The following is an 18313-nucleotide window of genomic DNA, read 5'->3' as shown; positions in this document are numbered from 1 at the left end:
TCCCTCAGCACTGACCCTCTGACAGTGCCCACTCCCTCAGCACTGACCCTCTGACAGTGCCCGCTCCCTCAGCACTGACCCTCTGACAGTGCCCACTCCCTCAGCCCTGACTCCCTGACAGTGCCCGTTCCCTCAGCACTGACTCCCTGACAGTGCCCACTCCCTCAGCACTGACCCTCCAACAGTGCCCGCTCCCTCAGCACTGACCCTCTGACAGTGCCCGCTCCCTCAGCACTGACCCTCCAACAGAGCCCGCTCCCTCAGCACTGACCCTCCAACAGTGCCCGCTCCCTCAGCACTGACCCTCCGACAGTGCCCGCTCCCTCAGCACTGACCCTCTGACAGTGCCCGCTCCCTCAGCACTGACCCTCAGACAGTGCCCACTCCCTCAGCCCTGACTCCCTGACAGTGCCCACTCCCTCAGCACTGACCCTCCGACAGTGCCCATTCCCTCAGCTCTGACCCTCCGACAGTGCCCACTCCCTCAGCCCTGACTCCCTGACAGTGCGGCATTCCCTCAGCACTGACCCTCCGACAGTGCCCACTCCCTCAGCACTGACTCCCTAACAGTGCCCGCTCCCTCAACACTGACTCCCTGACAGTGCCCGCTCCCTCAGCCCTGACTCCCTGACAGTGCCCGCTCCCTCAGCACTGACCCTCTGACAGTGCCCACTCCCTCAGCACTGACTCCCTGACAGTGCCCGCTCCCTCAGCACTGACCCTCTGACAGTGCCCGCTCCCTCAGCACTGACTCCCTAACAGTGCCCGCTCCCTCAGCACTGACTCCCTGACAGTGCCCGCTCCCTCAGCACTGACTCCCTAACAGTGCCCGTTCCCTCAGCACTGACTCCCTGACAGTGCCCGTTCCCTCAGCACTGACTCCCTGACAGTGCCCGCTCCCTCAGCACTGACACTCTGACAGTGCCCACTCCCTCAGCACTGACCCTCTGACAGTGCCCGCTCCCTCAGCACTGACTCTCCGACAGTGCGGCACTCCCTCAGCACTGACCCTCCGACAGTGCCCACTCCCTCAGCACTGACCCTCCGACAGTGCCCATTCCCTCAGCACTGACCCTCCGACAGTGCCCGCTCCCTCAGCACTGACCCTCCGACAGTGCGCACTCCCTCAGCACTGACCCTCCGACAGTGCCCACTCCCTCAGCACTGACCCTCCGACAGTGCGGCGCTCCCTCAGCACTGACCCTCCGACAGTGCCCGCTCCCTCAGCACTGACCCTCTGACAGTGCCCACTCCCTCAGCACTGACTCTCCGACAGTGCCCGCTCCCTCAGCACTGACCCTCTGACAGTGCCCATTCCCTCAGCACTGACCCTCCGACAGTGCGGCGCTCCCTCAGCACTGACCCTCTGACAGTGCCCACTCCCTCAGCACTGACTCCCTGACAGTGCCCGTTCCCTCAGCACTGACTCCCTGACAGTGCCCGCTCCCTCAGCACTGACCCTCCGACAGTGCCCACTCCCTCAGCACTGACCCTCCGACAGTGCCCATTCCCTCAGCACTGACCCTCCGACAGTGCCCTCTCCCTCAGCACTGACCCTCCGACAGTGCGCATTCCCTCAGCACTGACCCTCCGACAGTGCCCACTCCCTCAGCACTGACCCTCCGACAGTGCCCGCTCACTCAGCACTGACCCTCTGACAGTGCCCACTCCCTCAGCACTGACCCTCCGACAGTGCGGTGCTCCCTCAGCACTGACCCTCCGACAGTGCCCGCTCACTCAGCACTGACCCTCTGACAGTGCCCCCTCCCTCAGCACTGACCCTCAGACAGTGCCCACTCCCTCAGCACTGACCCTCAGACAGTGCCCGCTCCCTCAGCACTGACCCTCCAACAGTGCCCGCTCCCTCAGCACTGACCCTCTGACAGTGCCCGCTCCCTCAGCACTGACCCTTCGACAGTGTCCGCTCCCTCAGCACTGACCCTCCGACAGTGCCCGCTCCCTCAGCACTGACCCTCTGATAGTGCCCACTCCCTCAGACCTGACTCCCTGACAGTGCCCGCTCCCTCAGCACTGACTCCCTGACAGTGCCCGCTCCCTCAGCCCTGACTCCCTGACAGTGCCCGCTCCCTCAGCACTGACCCTCCGACAGTGCCTGCTCCCTCAGCACTGACCCTCCGACAGTGCCCACTCCCTCAGCACTGACCCTCTGACAGTGCCCGCTCCCTCAGCACTGACCCTCCGACAGTGCCCACTCCCTCAGCACTGACCCTCCGACAGTGCCCGCTCCCTCAGCACTGACCCTCCGACAGTGCCCGCTCCCTCAGCACTGACCCTCCGACAGTGCCCATTCCCTCAGCACTGACCCTCTGACAGTGCCCACTCCCTCAGCACTGACCCTCCGACAGTGCCCGCTCCCTCAGCACTGACCCTCCGACAGTGACCATTCCCTCAGCACTGACCCTCCGACAGTGCGGCGCTCCCTCAGCACTGACCCTCCGACAGTGCGGTGCTCCCTCAGCACTGACCCTCTGACAGTGCCCACTCCCTCAGCCCTGACTCCCTGACAGTGCCCGCTCCCTCAGCCCTGACTCCCTGACAGTGCCCGCTCCCTCAGCACTGACCCTCCGACAGTGCCTGCTCCCTCAGCACTGACTCTCCGACAGTGCCCACTCCCTCAGCACTGACCCTCCGACAGGGCCCACTCCCTCAGCCCTGACTCCCTGACAGTGCCCGCTCCCTCAGCACTGACCCTCCGACAGTGCCCCCTCCCTCAGCACTGACCCTCCGACAGTGCCCACTCCCTCAGCACTGACCCTCCGACAGTGCCCACTCCCTCAGCCCTGACTCCCTGACAGTGCCCGCTCCCTCAGCACTGACCCTCCGACAGTGCCCACTCCCTCAGCACTGACCCTCTGACAGTGCCCACTCCCTCAGCCCTGACTCCCTGACAGTGCCCGCTCCCTCAGCACTGACCCTCTGACAGTGCCCGCTCCCTCAGCACTGACCCTCAGACAGTGCCCACTCCCTCAGCACTGACCCTCCAACAGTGCCCGCTCCCTCAGCACTGACCCTCTGACAGTGCCCGCTCCCTCAGCACTGACCCTCCGACAGTGCCCGCTCCCTCAGCACTGACCCTCCGACAGTGCCCGCTCCCTCAGCACTGACCCTCTGACAGTGCCCGCTCCCTCAGCACTGACCCTCCGACAGTGCCCGCTCCCTCAGCACTGACCCTCCGACAGTGCCCACTCCCTCAGCACTGACCCTCCGACAGTGCCCGCCCCCTCAGCAATGACCCTCCGACAGTGCCCACTCCCTCAGCACTGACCCTCCGACAGTGCCCACTCCCTCAGCACTGACCCTCCGACAGTGCCCGCCCCCTCAGCACTGACCCTCCGACAGTGCCCACTCCCTCAGCACTGACCCTCTGACAGTGCCCACTCCCTCAGAACTGACCCTCTGACTGTGCCCGCTCCCTCAGCACTGACCCTCTGACAGTGCCCACTCCCTCAGCACTGACTCCCTGACAGTGCCCGTTCCCTCAGCACTGACTCCCTGACAGTGCCCGCTCCCTCAGCACTGACCCTCCGACAGTGCCCGCTCCCTCAGCACTGACCCTCTGACAGTGCCCACTCCCTCAGCACTGACCCTCTGACAGTACCCATTCCCTCAGCACTGACCCTTTGACAGTGCCCACTCCCTCAACCCTGACTCCCTGACAGTGCCCGCTCCCTCAGAACTGACACTCTGACAGTGCAGCACTCCCTCAGCACTGACCCTCTGACAGTGCCCACTCCCTCAGCACTGACCCTCTGACAGTGCCCGCTCCCTCAGCACTGACCCTCCGACAGTGCCCACTCCCTCAGCACTGACCCTCCGACAGTGCGGTCTCCCTCAGCACTGACCCTCCGACAGTGCCCACTCCCTCAGCACTGACCCTCTGACAGTGCCCGCTCCCTCAGCACTGACCCTCCGACAGTGCCCATTCCCTCAGCACTGACCCTCCGACAGTGCGGCGCTCCCTCAGCACTGACCCTCCGACAGTGCGGCGCTCCCTCAGCACTGACCCTCTGACAGTGCCCACTCCCTCAGCCCTGACTCCCTGACAGTGCCCGCTCCCTCAGCCCTGACTCCCTGACAGTGCCCGCTCCCTCAGCACTGACCCTCCGACAGTGCCTGCTCCCTCAGCACTGACTCTCCGACAGTGCCCACTCCCTCAGCACTGACCCTCTGACAGTGCCCACTCCCTCAGCCCTGACTCCCTGACAGTGCCCGCTCCCTCAGCACTGACCCTCCGACAGTGCCCCCTCCCTCAGCACTAACCCTCCGACAGTGCGGCGCTCCCTCAGCACTGACCCTCCGACAGTGCCCACTCCCTCAGCACTGACCCTCCGACAGTGCCTGCTCCCTCAGCACTGACTCTCCGACAGTGCCCACTCCCTCAGCACTGACCCTCTGACAGTGCCCACTCCCTCAGCCCTGACTCCCTGACAGTGCCCGCTCCCTCAGCACTGACCCTCCGACAGTGCCCCCTCCCTCAGCACTGACCCTCCGACAGTGCCCACTCCCTCAGCACTGACCCTCCGACAGTGCCCACTCCCTCAGCCCTGACTCCCTGACAGTGCCCGCTCCCTCAGCACTGACCCTCCGACAGTGCCCGCTCCCTCAGCACTGACCCTCCGACAGTGCCCATTCCCTCAGCACTGACCCTCCGACAGTGCGGCGCTCCCTCAGCACTGACCCTCCGACAGTGCCCACTCCCTCAGCACTGACCCTCTGACAGTACCCATTCCCTCAGCACTGACCCTCTGACAGTGCCCACTCCCTCAACCCTGACTCCCTGACAGTGCCCGCTCCCTCAGAACTGACACTCTGACAGTGCAGCACTCCCTCAGCACTGACCCTCTGACAGTGCCCACTCCCTCAGCACTGACCCTCTGACAGTGCCCGCTCCCTCAGCACTGACCCTCCGACAGTGCCCGCTCCCTCAGCACTGACCCTCCGACAGTGCCCATTCCCTCAGCACTGACCCTCCGACAGTGCGGCGCTCCCTCAGCACTGACCCTCTGACAGTGCCCACTCCCTCAGCCCTGACTCCCTGACAGTGCCCGCTCCCTCAGCCCTGACTCCCTGACAGTGCCCGCTCCCTCAGCACTGACCCTCCGACAGTGCCTGCTCCCTCAGCACTGACTCTCCGACAGTGCCCACTCCCTCAGCACTGACCCTCTGACAGTGCCCACTCCCTCAGCCCTGACTCCCTGACAGTGCCCGCTCCCTCAGCACTGACCCTCCGACAGTGCCCACTCCCTCAGCACTGACCCTCCGACAGTGCCCCCTCCCTCAGCACTGACCCTCCGACAGTGCCCACTCCCTCAGCACTGACCCTCCGACAGTGCCCACTCCCTCAGCCCTGACTCCCTGACAGTGCCCGCTCCCTCAGCACTGACCCTCCGACAGTGCCCACTCCCTCAGCACTGACCCTCTGACAGTGCCCACTCCCTCAGCCCTGACTCCCTGACAGTGCCCGTTCCCTCAGCACTGACTCCCTGACAGTGCCCGCTCCCTCAGCACTGACACTCTGACAGTGCCCACTCCCTCAGCACTGACCCTCTGACAGTGCCCGCTCCCTCAGCACTGACACTCTGACAGTGCCCACTCCCTCAGCACTGACCCTCCGACAGTGCCCATTCCCTCAGCACTGACCCTCTGACAGTGCCCGCTCCCTCAGCACTGACTCCCTGACAGTGCCCGTTCCCTCAGCACTGACTCCCTGACAGTGCCCGTTCCCTCAGCACTGACTCCCTGACAGTGCCCGCTCCCTCAGCACTGACCCTCCGACAGTGCCCACTCCCTCAGCACTGACCCTCCGACAGTGCCCATTCCCTCAGCACTGACCCTCCGACAGTGCCCGCTCCCTCAGCACTGACTCCCTGACAGTGCCCGTTCCCTCAGCACTGACTCCCTGACAGTGCCCGTTCCCTCAGCACTGACTCCCTGACAGTGCCCGCTCCCTCAGCACTGACCCTCCGACAGTGCCCACTCCCTCAGCACTGACCCTCCGACAGTGCCCATTCCCTCAGCACTGACCCTCCGACAGTGCCCGCTCCCTCAGCACTGACCCTCCGACAGTGCGCATTCCCTCAGCACTGACCCTCCGACAGTGCCCACTCCCTCTGCACTGACCCTCCGACAGTGCGGTGCTCCCTCAGCACTGACCCTCCGACAGTGCCCGCTCACTCAGCACTGACCCTCTGACAGTGCCCACTCCCTCAGCACTGACCCTCCGACAGTGCGGTGCTCCCTCAGCACTGACCCTCCGACAGTGCCCGCTCACTCAGCACTGACCCTCTAACAGTGCCCCCTCCCTCAGCACTGACCCTCAGACAGTGCCCACTCCCTCAGCACTGACCCTCCAACAGTGCCCGCTCCCTCTGCACTGACCGTCCAACAGTGCCCGCTCCCTCAGCACTGACCCTCTGACAGTGCCCGCTCCCTCAGCACTGACCCTCCGACAGTGCCCGCTCCCTCAGCACTGACCCTCTGACAGTGCCCGCTCCCTCAGCACTGACCCTCAGACAGTGCCCACTCCCTCAGCACTGACCCTCCAACAGTGCCCGCTCCCTCAGCACTGACCCTCCAACAGTGCCCGCTCCCTCAGCACTGACCCTCCAACAGTGCCCGCTCCCTCAGCACTGACCCTCCAACAGTGCCCGCTCCCTCAGCACTGTCCCTCCGACAGTGCCCGCTCCCTCAGCACTGACCCTCTGACAGTGCCCGCTCCCTCAGCACTGACCCTCCGACAGTGCGGTGCTCCCTCAGCACTGACCCTCCGACAGTGCCCGCTCACTCAGCACTGACCCTCTGACAGTGCCCCCTCCCTCAGCACTGACCCTCAGACAGTGCCCACTCCCTCAGCACTGACCCTCCAACAGTGCCCGCTCCCTCAGCACTGACCCTCCAACAGTGCCCGCTCCCTCAGCACTGACCCTTCGACAGTGCCCGCTCCCTCAGCACTGACCCTCCGACAGTGCCCGCTCCCTCAGCACTGACCCTCTGACAGTGCCCGCTCCCTCAGCACTGACCCTCAGACAGTGCCCACTCCCTCAGCACTGACCCTCCAACAGTGCCCGCTCCCTCAGCACTGACCCTCCAACAGTGCCCGCTCCCTCAGCACTGACCCTCCAACAGTGCCCGCTCCCTCAGCACTGTCCCTCCAACAGTGCCCGCTCCCTCAGCACTGACCCTCCAACAGTGCCCGCTCCCTCAGCACTGTCCCTCCGACAGTGCCCGCTCCCTCAGCACTGACCCTCCGACAGTGCCCGCTCCCTCAGCACTGACCCTCCAACAGTGCCCGCTCCCTCAGCACTGACCCTCCAACAGTGCCCGCTCCCTCAGCACTGACCCTCCGACAGTGCCCACTCCCTCAGCACTGACCCTCCGACAGTGCCCGTTCCCTCAGCACTGACCCTCCAGCAGTGCCCCCTCAGCACTGACACTCCCACAGTGCCCACTCCCTCAGCACTGACCCTCCGACAGTGCTCGCCCCCTCAGCACTGACCCTCCGACAGTGCCCACTCCCTCAGCACTGACCCTCTGACAGTGCCCACTCCCTCAGCACTGACCCTCTGACAGTGCCCGCTCCCTCAGCACTGACCCTCTGACAGTGCCCACTCCCTCAGCCCTGACTCCCTGACAGTGCCCGTTCCCTCAGCACTGACTCCCTGACAGTGCCCGCTCCCTCAGAACTGACACTCTGACAGTGCCCATTCCCTCAGCACTGACCCTCTGACAGTGCCCACTCCCTCAGCACTGACCCTCTGACAGTGCCCGCTCCCTCAGCACTGACCCTCTGACAGTGCCCGCTCCCTCAGCACTGACTCCCTAACAGTGCCCGCTCCCTCAGCACTGACTCCCTGACAGTGCCCGCTCCCTCAGCACTGACTCCCTAACAGTGCCCGTTCCCTCAGCACTGACTCCCTGACAGTGCCCGTTCCCTCAGCACTGACTCCCTGACAGTGCCCGCTCCCTCAGCACTGACCCTCTGACAGTGCCCGCTCCCTCAGCACTGACTCTCCGACAGTGCGGCACTCCCTCAGCACTGACCCTCCGACAGTGCGGCGCTCCCTCAGCACTGACCCTCTGACAGTGCCTGCTCCCTCAGCACTGACCCTCCGACAGTGCCCATTCCCTCAGCACTGACCCTCCGACAGTGCCCGCTCCCTCAGCACTGACCCTCCGACAGTGCGCACTCCCTCAGCACTGACCCTCCGACAGTGCCCACTCCCTCAGCACTGACCCTCCGACAGTGCGGCGCTCCCTCAGCACTGACCCTCCGACAGTGCCCGCTCCCTCAGCACTGACCCTCTGACAGTGCCCACTCCCTCAGCACTGACCCTCCGACAGTGCCCGCTCCCTCAGCACTGACCCTCTGACAGTGCCCATTCCCTCAGCACTGACCCTCCGACAGTGCGGCGCTCCCTCAGCACTGACCCTCTGACAGTGCCCACTCCCTCAGCACTGACTCCCTGACAGTGCCCGTTCCCTCAGCACTGACTCCCTGACAGTGCCCGTTCCCTCAGCACTGACTCCCTGACAGTGCCCGCTCCCTCAGCACTGACCCTCCGACAGTGCCCACTCCCTCAGCACTGACCCTCCGACAGTGCCCATTCCCTCAGCACTGACCCTCCGACAGTGCCCGCTCCCTCAGCACTGACCCTCCGACAGTGCGCATTCCCTCAGCACTGACCCTCCGACAGTGCCCACTCCCTCTGCACTGACCCTCCGACAGTGCGGTGCTCCCTCAGCACTGACCCTCCGACAGTGCCCGCTCACTCAGCACTGACCCTCTGACAGTGCCCACTCCCTCAGCACTGACCCTCCGACAGTGCGGTGCTCCCTCAGCACTGACCCTCCGACAGTGCCCGCTCACTCAGCACTGACCCTCTGACAGTGCCCCCTCCCTCAGCACTGACCCTCAGACAGTGCCCACTCCCTCAGCACTGACCCTCCAACAGTGCCCGCTCCCTCAGCACTGACCCTCCAACAGTGCCCGCTCCCTCAGCACTGACCCTCTGACAGTGCCCGCTCCCTCAGCACTGACCCTTCGACAGTGCCCGCTCCCTCAGCACTGACCCTCCGACAGTGCCCGCTCCCTCAGCACTGACCCTCTGACAGTGCCCGCTCCCTCAGCACTGACCCTCAGACAGTGCCCACTCCCTCAGCACTGACCCTCCAACAGTGCCCGCTCCCTCAGCACTGACCCTCCAACAGTGCCCGCTCCCTCAGCACTGTCCCTCCAACAGTGCCCGCTCCCTCAGCACTGACCCTCCAACAGTGCCCGCTCCCTCAGCACTGACCCTCCGACAGTGCCCGCTTCCTCAGCACTGACCCTCTGACAGTGCCCGCTCCCTCTGCACTGACCCTCCGACAGTGCCCGCTCCCTCAGCACTGACCCTTCGACAGTGCCCGCTCCCTCAGCACTGACCCTCCGACAGTGCCCGCTCCCTCAGCACTGACCGTCCGACAGTGCCCACTCCCTCAGCACTGACCTTCCGACAGTGCCCGCTCCCTCAGCACTGACCCTCTGACAGTGCCCACTCCCTCAGCACTGACCCTCCGACAGTGCCCGCTCCCTCAGCACTGACCCTCCAGCAGTGCCCCCTCAGCACTGACACTCCCACAGTGCCCACTCCCTCAGCACTGACCCTCCGACAGTGCCCGCCCCCTCAGCACTGACCCTCCGACAGTGCCCACTCCCTCAGCACTGACCCTCTGACAGTGCCCACTCCCTCAGCACTGACCCTCTGACAGTGCCCGCTCCCTCAGCACTGACCCTCTGACAGTGCCCACTCCCTCAGCCCTGACTCCCTGACAGTGCCCGTTCCCTCAGCACTGACTCCCTGACAGTGCCCGCTCCCTCAGAACTGACACTCTGACAGTGCCCACTCCCTCAGCACTGACCCTCTGACAGTGCCCATTCCCTCAGCACTGACCCTCTGACAGTGCCCACTCCCTCAGCACTGACCCTCTGACAGTGCCCGCTCCCTCAGCACTGACCCTCTGACAGCGCCCACTCCCTCAGCCCTGACTCCCTGACAGTGCCCGTTCCCTCAGCACTGACTCCCTGACAGTGCCCGCTCCCTCAGAACTGACACTCTGACAGTGCCCACTCCCTCAGCACTGACCCTCCGACAGTGCGGCGCTCCCTCAGCACTGACCCTCTGACAGTGCCCACTCCCTCAGCCCTGACTCCCTGACAGTGCCCGCTCCCTCAGCCCTGACTCCCTGACAGTGCCCGCTCCCTCAGCCCTGACTCCCTGACAGTGCCCGCTCCCTCAGCACTGACCCTCCGACAGTGCCTGCTCCCTCAGCACTGACCCTCAGACAGTGCCCACTCCCTCAGCACTGACCCTCTGACAGTGCCCACTCCCTCAGCACTGACCCTCTGACAGTGCCCGCTCCCTCAGCACTGACCCTCCGACAGTGCCCGCTCCCTCAGCACTGACCCTCCGACAGTGCCCACTCCCTCAGCACTGACCCTCTGACAGTGCCCACTCCCTCAGCACTGACCCTCTGACAGTGCCCGCTCCCTCAGCACTGACCCTCCGACAGTGCCCGCTCCCTCAGCACTGACCCTCCGACAGTGCCCACTCCCTCAGCACTGACCCTCTGACAGTGCCCACTCCCTCAGCACTGACCCTCCGACAGTGCCCGCTCCCTCAGCACTGACCCTCCGACAGTGCCCATTCCCTCAGCACTGACCCTCCGACAGTGCGGCGCTCCCTCAGCACTGACCCTCTGACAGTGCCCACTCCCTCAGCACTGACCCTCTGACAGTGCCCACTCCCTCAGCCCTGACTCCCTGACAGTGCCCGCTCCCTCAGCCCTGACTCCCTGACAGTGCCCGCTCCCTCAGCACTGACCCTCCGACAGTGCCTGCTCCCTCAGCACTGACTCTCCGACAGTGCCTGCTCCCTCAGCACTGACCCTCCGACAGTGCCCACTCCCTCAGCCCTGACTCCCTGACAGTGCCCGCTCCCTCAGCACTGACCCTCCGACAGTGCCCCCTCCCTCAGCACTGACCCTCCGACAGTGCCCACTCCCTCAGCACTGACCCTCCGACAGTGCCCACTCCCTCAGCCCTGACTCCCTGACAGTGCCCGCTCCCTCAGCACTGACCCTCCGACTGTGCCCACTCCCTCAGCACTGACCCTCTGACAGTGCCCACTCCCTCAGCCCTGACTCCCTGACAGTGCCCGTTCCCTCAGCACTGACTCCCTGACAGTGCCCGCTCCCTCAGCACTGACACTCTGACAGTGCCCACTCCCTCAGCACTGACCCTCTGACAGTGCCCGCTCCCTCAGCCCTGACTCCCTGACAGTGCCCGCTCCCTCAGCACTGACACTCTGACAGTGCCCACTCCCTCAGCACTGACCCTCCGACAGTGCCCATTCCCTCAGCTCTGACCCTCCGACAGTGCCCACTCCCTCAGCCCTGACTCCCTGACAGTGCGGCACTCCCTCAGCACTGACCCTCCGACAAGTGCCCACTCCCTCAGCACTGACTCCCTAACAGTGCCCGCTCCCTCAACACTGACTCCCTGACAGTGCCCGCTCCCTCAGCCCTGACTCCCTGACAGTGCCCGCTCCCTCAGCACTGACCCTCTGACAGTGCCCACTCCCTCAGCACTGACTCCCTGACAGTGCCCGCTCCCTCAGCACTGACCCTCTGACAGTGCCCGCTCCCTCAGCACTGACTCCCTAACAGTGCCCGCTCCCTCAGCACTGACTCCCTGACAGTGCCCGCTCCCTCAGCACTGACTCCCTAACAGTGCCCGTTCCCTCAGCACTGACTCCCTGACAGTGCCCGTTCCCTCAGCACTGACTCCCTGACAGTGCCCGCTCCCTCAGCACTGACTCTCCGACAGTGCGGCACTCCCTCAGCACTGACCCTCCGACAGTGCCCACTCCCTCAGCACTGACCCTCCGACAGTGCCCGCTCCCTCAGCACTGACCCTCCGACAGTGCGCATTCCCTCAGCACTGACCCTCCGACAGTGCCCGCTCCCTCAGCACTGACCGTCCGACAGTGCCCACTCCCTCAGCACTGACCCTCCGACAGTGCCCACTCCCTCAGCACTGACCCTCCGACAGTGCCCGCTCCCTCAGCACTGACCCTCCAGCAGTGCCCCCTCAGCACTGACACTCCCACAGTGCCCACTCCCTCAGCACTGACCCTCCGACAGTGCTCGCCCCCTCAGCACTGACCCTCCGACAGTGCCCACTCCCTCAGCACTGACCCTCTGACAGTGCCCACTCCCTCAGCACTGACCCTCTGACAGTGCCCGCTCCCTCAGCACTGACCCTCTGACAGTGCCCACTCCCTCAGCCCTGACTCCCTGACAGTGCCCGTTCCCTCAGCACTGACTCCCTGACAGTGCCCGCTCCCTCAGAACTGACACTCTGACAGTGCCCACTCCCTCAGCACTGACCCTCTGACAGTGCCCATTCCCACAGCACTGACCCTCTGACAGTGCCCACTCCCTCAGCACTGACCCTCTGACAGTGCCCGCTCCCTCAGCACTGACCCTCTGACAGTGCCCGCTCCCTCAGCACTGACTCCCTAACAGTGCCCGCTCCCTCAGCACTGACTCCCTAACAGTGCCCGTTCCCTCAGCACTGACTCCCTGACAGTGCCCGCTCCCTCAGCCCTGACTCCCTGACAGTGCCCGCTCCCTCAGCACTGACCCTCCGACAGTGCCTGCTCCCTCAGCACTGACCCTCAGACAGTGCCCACTCCCTCAGCACTGACCCTCTGACAGTGCCCACTCCCTCAGCACTGACCCTCTGACAGTGCCCGCTCCCTCAGCACTGACCCTCCGACAGTGCCCGCTCCCTCAGCACTGACCCTCCGACAGTGCCCACTCCCTCAGCACTGACCCTCTGACAGTGCCCACTCCCTCAGCACTGACCCTCTGACAGTGCCCGCTCCCTCAGCACTGACCCTCCGACAGTGCCCGCTCCCTCAGCACTGACCCTCCGACAGTGCCCGCTCCCTCAGCACTGACCCTCTGACAGTGCCCACTCCCTCAGCACTGACCCTCTGACAGTGCCCGCTCCCTCAGCACTGACCCTCCGACAGTGCCCGCTCCCTCAGCACTGACCCTCCGACAGTGCCCATTCCCTCAGCACTGACCCTCCGACAGTGCGGCGCTCCCTCAGCACTGACCCTCCGACAGTGCGGTGCTCCCTCAGCACTGACCCTCTGACAGTGCCCACTCCCTCAGCCCTGACTCCCTGACAGTGCCCGCTCCCTCAGCCCTGACTCCCTGACAGTGCCCGCTCCCTCAGCACTGACCCTCCGACAGTGCCTGCTCCCTCAGCACTGACTCTCCGACAGTGCCCACTCCCTCAGCACTGACCCTCCGACAGTGCCCACTCCCTCAGCCCTGACTCCCTGACAGTGCCCGCTCCCTCAGCACTGACCCTCCGACAGTGCCCCCTCCCTCAGCACTGACCCTCCGACAGTGCCCACTCCCTCAGCACTGACCCTCCGACAGTGCCCACTCCCTCAGCCCTGACTCCCTGACAGTGCCCGCTCCCTCAGCACTGACCCTCCGACAGTGCCCACTCCCTCAGCACTGACCCTCTGACAGTGCCCACTCCCTCAGCCCTGACTCCCTGACAGTGCCCGTTCCCTCAGCACTGACTCCCTGACAGTGCCCGCTCCCTCAGCACTGACACTCTGACAGTGCCCACTCCCTCAGCACTGACCCTCTGACAGTGCCCGCTCCCTCAGCCCTGACTCCCTGACAGTGCCCGCTCCCTCAGCACTGACACTCTGACAGTGCCCACTCCCTCAGCACTGACCCTCCGACAGTGCCCATTCCCTCAGCTCTGACCCTCCGACAGTGCCCACTCCCTCAGCACTGACTCCCTGACAGTGCGGCACTCCCTCAGCACTGACCCTCCGACAAGTGCCCACTCCCTCAGCACTGACTCCCTAACAGTGCCCGCTCCCTCAACACTGACTCCCTGACAGTGCCCGCTCCCTCAGCCCTGACTCCCTGACAGTGCCCGCTCCCTCAGCACTGACCCTCTGACAGTGCCCACTCCCTCAGCACTGACTCCCTGACAGTGCCCGCTCCCTCAGCACTGACCCTCTGACAGTGCCCGCTCCCTCAGCACTGACCCTCTGACAGTGCCCGCTCCCTCAGCACTGACTCCCTGACAGTGCCCGCTCCCTCAGCACTGACTCCCTAACAGTGCCCGTTCCCTCAGCACTGACTCCCTGACAGTGCCCGTTCCCTCAGCACTGACTCCCTGACAGTGCCCGCTCCCTCAGCACTGACCCTCTGACAGTGCCCGCTCCCTCAGCACTGACTCTCCGACAGTGCGGCACTCCCTCAGCACTGACCCTCCGACAGTGCCCACTCCCTCAGCACTGACCCTCCGACAGTGCCCATTCCCTCAGCACTGACCCTCCGACAGTGCCCGCTCCCTCAGCACTGACCCTCCGACAGTGCGCACTCCCTCAGCACTGACCCTCCGACAGTGCCCACTCCCTCAGCACTGACCCTCCGACAGTGCCCGCTCCCTCAGCACTGACCCTCTGACAGTGCCCACTCCCTCAGCACTGACCCTCCGACAGTGCCCGCTCCCTCAGCACTGACCCTCTGACAGTGCCCATTCCCTCAGCACTGACCCTCCGACAGTGCCCGCTCCCTCAGCACTGACCCTCCGACAGTGCGCACTCCCTCAGCACTGACCCTCCGACAGTGCCCACTCCCTCAGCACTGACCCTCCGACAGTGCGGCGCTCCCTCAGCACTGACCCTCCGACAGTGCCCGCTCCCTCAGCACTGACCCTCTGACAGTGCCCACTCCCTCAGCACTGACCCTCCGACAGTGCCCGCTCCCTCAGCACTGACCCTCTGACAGTGCCCATTCCCTCAGCACTGACCTTCCGACAGTGCGGCGCTCCCTCAGCACTGACCCTCCGACAGTGCGGCGCTCCCTCAGCACTGACCCTCTGACAGTGCCCACTCCCTCAGCACTGACTCCCTGACAGTGCCCGTTCCCTCAGCACTGACTCCCTGACAGTGCCCGTTCCCTCAGCACTGACTCCCTGACTGTGCCCGCTCCCTCAGCACTGACCCTCCGACAGTGCCCACTCCCTCAGCACTGACCCTCCGACAGTGCCCATTCCCTCAGCACTGACCCTCCGACAGTGCCCGCTCCCTCAGCACTGACCCTCCGACAGTGCCCACTCCCTCAGCACTGACCCTCTGACAGTGCCCACTCCCTCAGCCCTGACTCCCTGACAGTGCCCGTTCCCTCAGCACTGACTCCCTGACAGTGCCCACTCCCTCAGCACTGACCCTCCGACAGTGCCCATTCCCTCAGCACTGACCCTCCGACAGTGCCCGCTCCCTCAGCACTGACCCTCCGACAGTGCCCGCTCCCTCAGCACTGACCCTCCGACAGTGCCCACTCCCTCTGCACTGACCCTCCGACAGTGCGGTGCTCCCTCAGCACTGACCCTCTGACAGTGCCCGCTCACTCAGCACTGACCCTCTGACAGTGCCCACTCCCTCAGCACTGACCCTCCGACACTGCCCGCTCCCTCAGCACTGACCCTCCGACAGTGCCCGCTCCCTCAGCACTGACCCTCCGACAGTGCCCATTCCCTCAGCACTGACCTTCCAACAGTGCGGCGCTCCCTCAGCACTGACCCTCCGACAGTGCGGCGCTCCTTCAGCACTGACCCTCCGACAGTGCGGCGCTCCTTCAGCACTGACCCTCCGACAGTGCCTGCTCCCTCAGCACTGACCCTCCGGCAGTGCCCACTCCCACAGCACTGACCCTCTGACAGTGCCCACTCCCTCAGCACTGACCCTCTGACAGTGCCCGCTCCCTCAGCCCTGACTCCCTGACAGTGCCCGCTCCCTCAGCACTGACTCCCTGACAGTGCCCGCTCCCTCAGCACTGACCCTCCGAAAGTGCCCACTCCCTCAGCACTGACTCCCTGACAGTGCCCGCTCCCTCAGCACTGACTCCCTAACAGTGCCCGCTCCCTCAGCACTGACTCCCTGACAGTGCCCGCTCCCTCAGCCCTGACTCCCTGACAGTGCCCGCTCCCTCAGCACTGACCCTCCGACAGTGCCCACTCCCTCAGCCCTGACTCCCTGACAGTGCCCACTCCCTCGATGGTGAATGTTGGTTCGTTGCGTTGGGCGGTGCGCCCCATTGGTTGGATTGTGTTTGAGTTGTTTGGCAAAGTGCGTGCGGCTCTCCGCCCTTTCCGGGCCTGAGCTGATGTTTGACTGGCTCAGCAGTGATGGCCACCTGTTGTTGATGTCTGAGTGGGACATGGATGTGGGAAGCAGACAGATTGTGCGAATCTCTGAGCTGTTTGAGTCGGAACGGAGTCGGCATGTTGCCTGGGACCTGACTGTCAACTGCTCGGTTTAGTTTTCCTTCTTTTTGTCTCTTTCCAGTGAGGCAGAGGCAGTGTATTTACGCCGAAGGTGGTTTCCGCATGAGCCAGCTCTCCGTTCCTCTGACCTCTCCTTTCTTCACACTTTCCGGGGTGCTCGGCTGCCAACTCCCTCTGCCAATATCCGTACCCTACAAGCTGGCACCTCCTCATGGTTGACTCCTCCAGTCCCGTCCATCCCGACGCAAGAGCAGTACCTGACTCCCTGCCCCCCGAATGAGCCCCCCAGGCTGACCGGTCTCTCCTCAAGTGGTCTGTCTCCCCTCAGCCCTGCCCATTCCCCACTGGACAGCTGTGCTTGGCCAGAGGGACAGTGTCCAGTCCAGATGTCCCCATGCCAGGCCACGTCAATCCCCTTACCCCAGCACCCACATGAAGCAGCCAGGCTCAATGTGTCCCATCAGGCTAACACGGTGAATCCAGGTGACCGCACCTGCCCTGTCCATGGGGAGGCGCCGTTGGTGCTGGAGTCTGGGACAACAGCAGAGTTGCCATACAGTGAGGAGGAGAGGTTTCAGATCAGCTTACTGGCGAAACAGATCAGCTGCCTTGCTGAGAGCTTTCCTGGCTGTTGCCCTCCAGCTGTAGACCCTCAAACAGGCGACGTCCCAGTTCCAGTGAAAACCTGCTCAGGGTGGGCTGGCAGTGCTGACCTGTGGCACGACACCGCGATTCCAAAAGTCGGGACAGATCTCTTCTTGGAAGCCCATGTGGTGGAAAACATCCTGAAGGACACTGTTGGGGAAGACATTCAGGGTGGCTCCACACTCTCAGCCTGTAGCCCAGCGATAGGCTTTTCTCCATTAGGAACAAGAGGCTCCTCCAGCCTCCAGGATCCCTTCCCAATGACCAGTGACTGGGATGCAGACCTCATCCTGGACGAGCTGGCTCCCTGTCAATCAATGTTTGAAAAGTGGGAAGACCGGAACGCGAAGCAGGAACTCAGCGATGGGTTGTATCAACTCACTGACAGCCTTCTGAAGGAGGGCCAGCAAGGTAAGGGCCGGGCTGCAGCATGAGCGCGAACACCTCCATATCTCCCCATCGGATTGGGGGCTTCAGGCCTGGAAAACCATTCCTCACCTCCATCCCTCGGTGTGTTTTCACTCATCCCTCAGAGCACCTCTGTGTTCCATCTCACTGCACCTTCCCTCAGGGAGCACCAGCCCCATATGCAGTGTATATACAGTGTACGGTGTGTACACAGGCCCCATATAGTGTATATACAGTGTACTGTGTGTACACAGGCCCCATAAACAGTGTGCTGCCTGTACACTGGGTGTATATACAGTGTACTGTGTGTACACAGGCCCCTTATACAGTGTATATACAGTGTACTGTGTACACACAGGCCCCATAAACAGAGTATATACAGTGTACTGTGTGTACACAGGCCCCATATACAGTGTACTGTGTGTACACAGGCCCCATATACAGTGTATGTACAGTCTACTGCATGTACACAGCCCACATATACAGCGCTCTGCCCGTACACTGGATGTATATACAGTGTACTGTGTGTACACAGGCCGCACATACAGCACTCTGCCCATACACTGGGTGTATATACAGTGTACTGTGTGTACACAGGCCGCATATACAGCGCTCTGCCCATACACTGGGTGTATATACAGTGTACTGTGTGTACACAGGCCGCATATACAGCGCTCTGCCCATACACTGGATGTATATACAGTGTACTGTGTGTACACAGGCTGCATATATGTTTCCCCAGCACATTCTGTGTGGATTTCAGATATTAAGTTTCTATCGTGTTTTGTCTGTATTTTGACTGTAATTTCTGTTCGAGGTCAGTGAGTAATGTAATTCCCACAGTTTGTCTTTACTGTGCATTGCCTG

General features: G+C 63.7%; 1 protein-coding gene across 1 annotated transcript in view; it reads left to right on the top strand.

Annotated features, from left to right (window-relative positions):
* The window catches only part of npas4l (neuronal PAS domain protein 4 like), an 87998-nt gene extending 71386 nt beyond the window's left edge, over positions 1–16612 (top strand). Inside the window, exon 7 of the mRNA XM_059645223.1 lies at positions 16455–16612. Coding sequence (XP_059501206.1) covers positions 16455–16612 — 158 coding nt within the window. The remainder of the gene's footprint in view (positions 1–16454) is intronic.
* Positions 16613–18313: the final 1701 nt, after the last annotated feature.

The sequence above is a fragment of the Stegostoma tigrinum genome, chromosome 4 (genome assembly GCF_030684315.1).
Source record: "Stegostoma tigrinum isolate sSteTig4 chromosome 4, sSteTig4.hap1, whole genome shotgun sequence".
In the NCBI taxonomy this organism is placed as follows: domain Eukaryota; kingdom Metazoa; phylum Chordata; class Chondrichthyes; order Orectolobiformes; family Stegostomatidae; genus Stegostoma; species Stegostoma tigrinum.
This window is presented reverse-complemented; position numbering and strand designations above follow the sequence as displayed.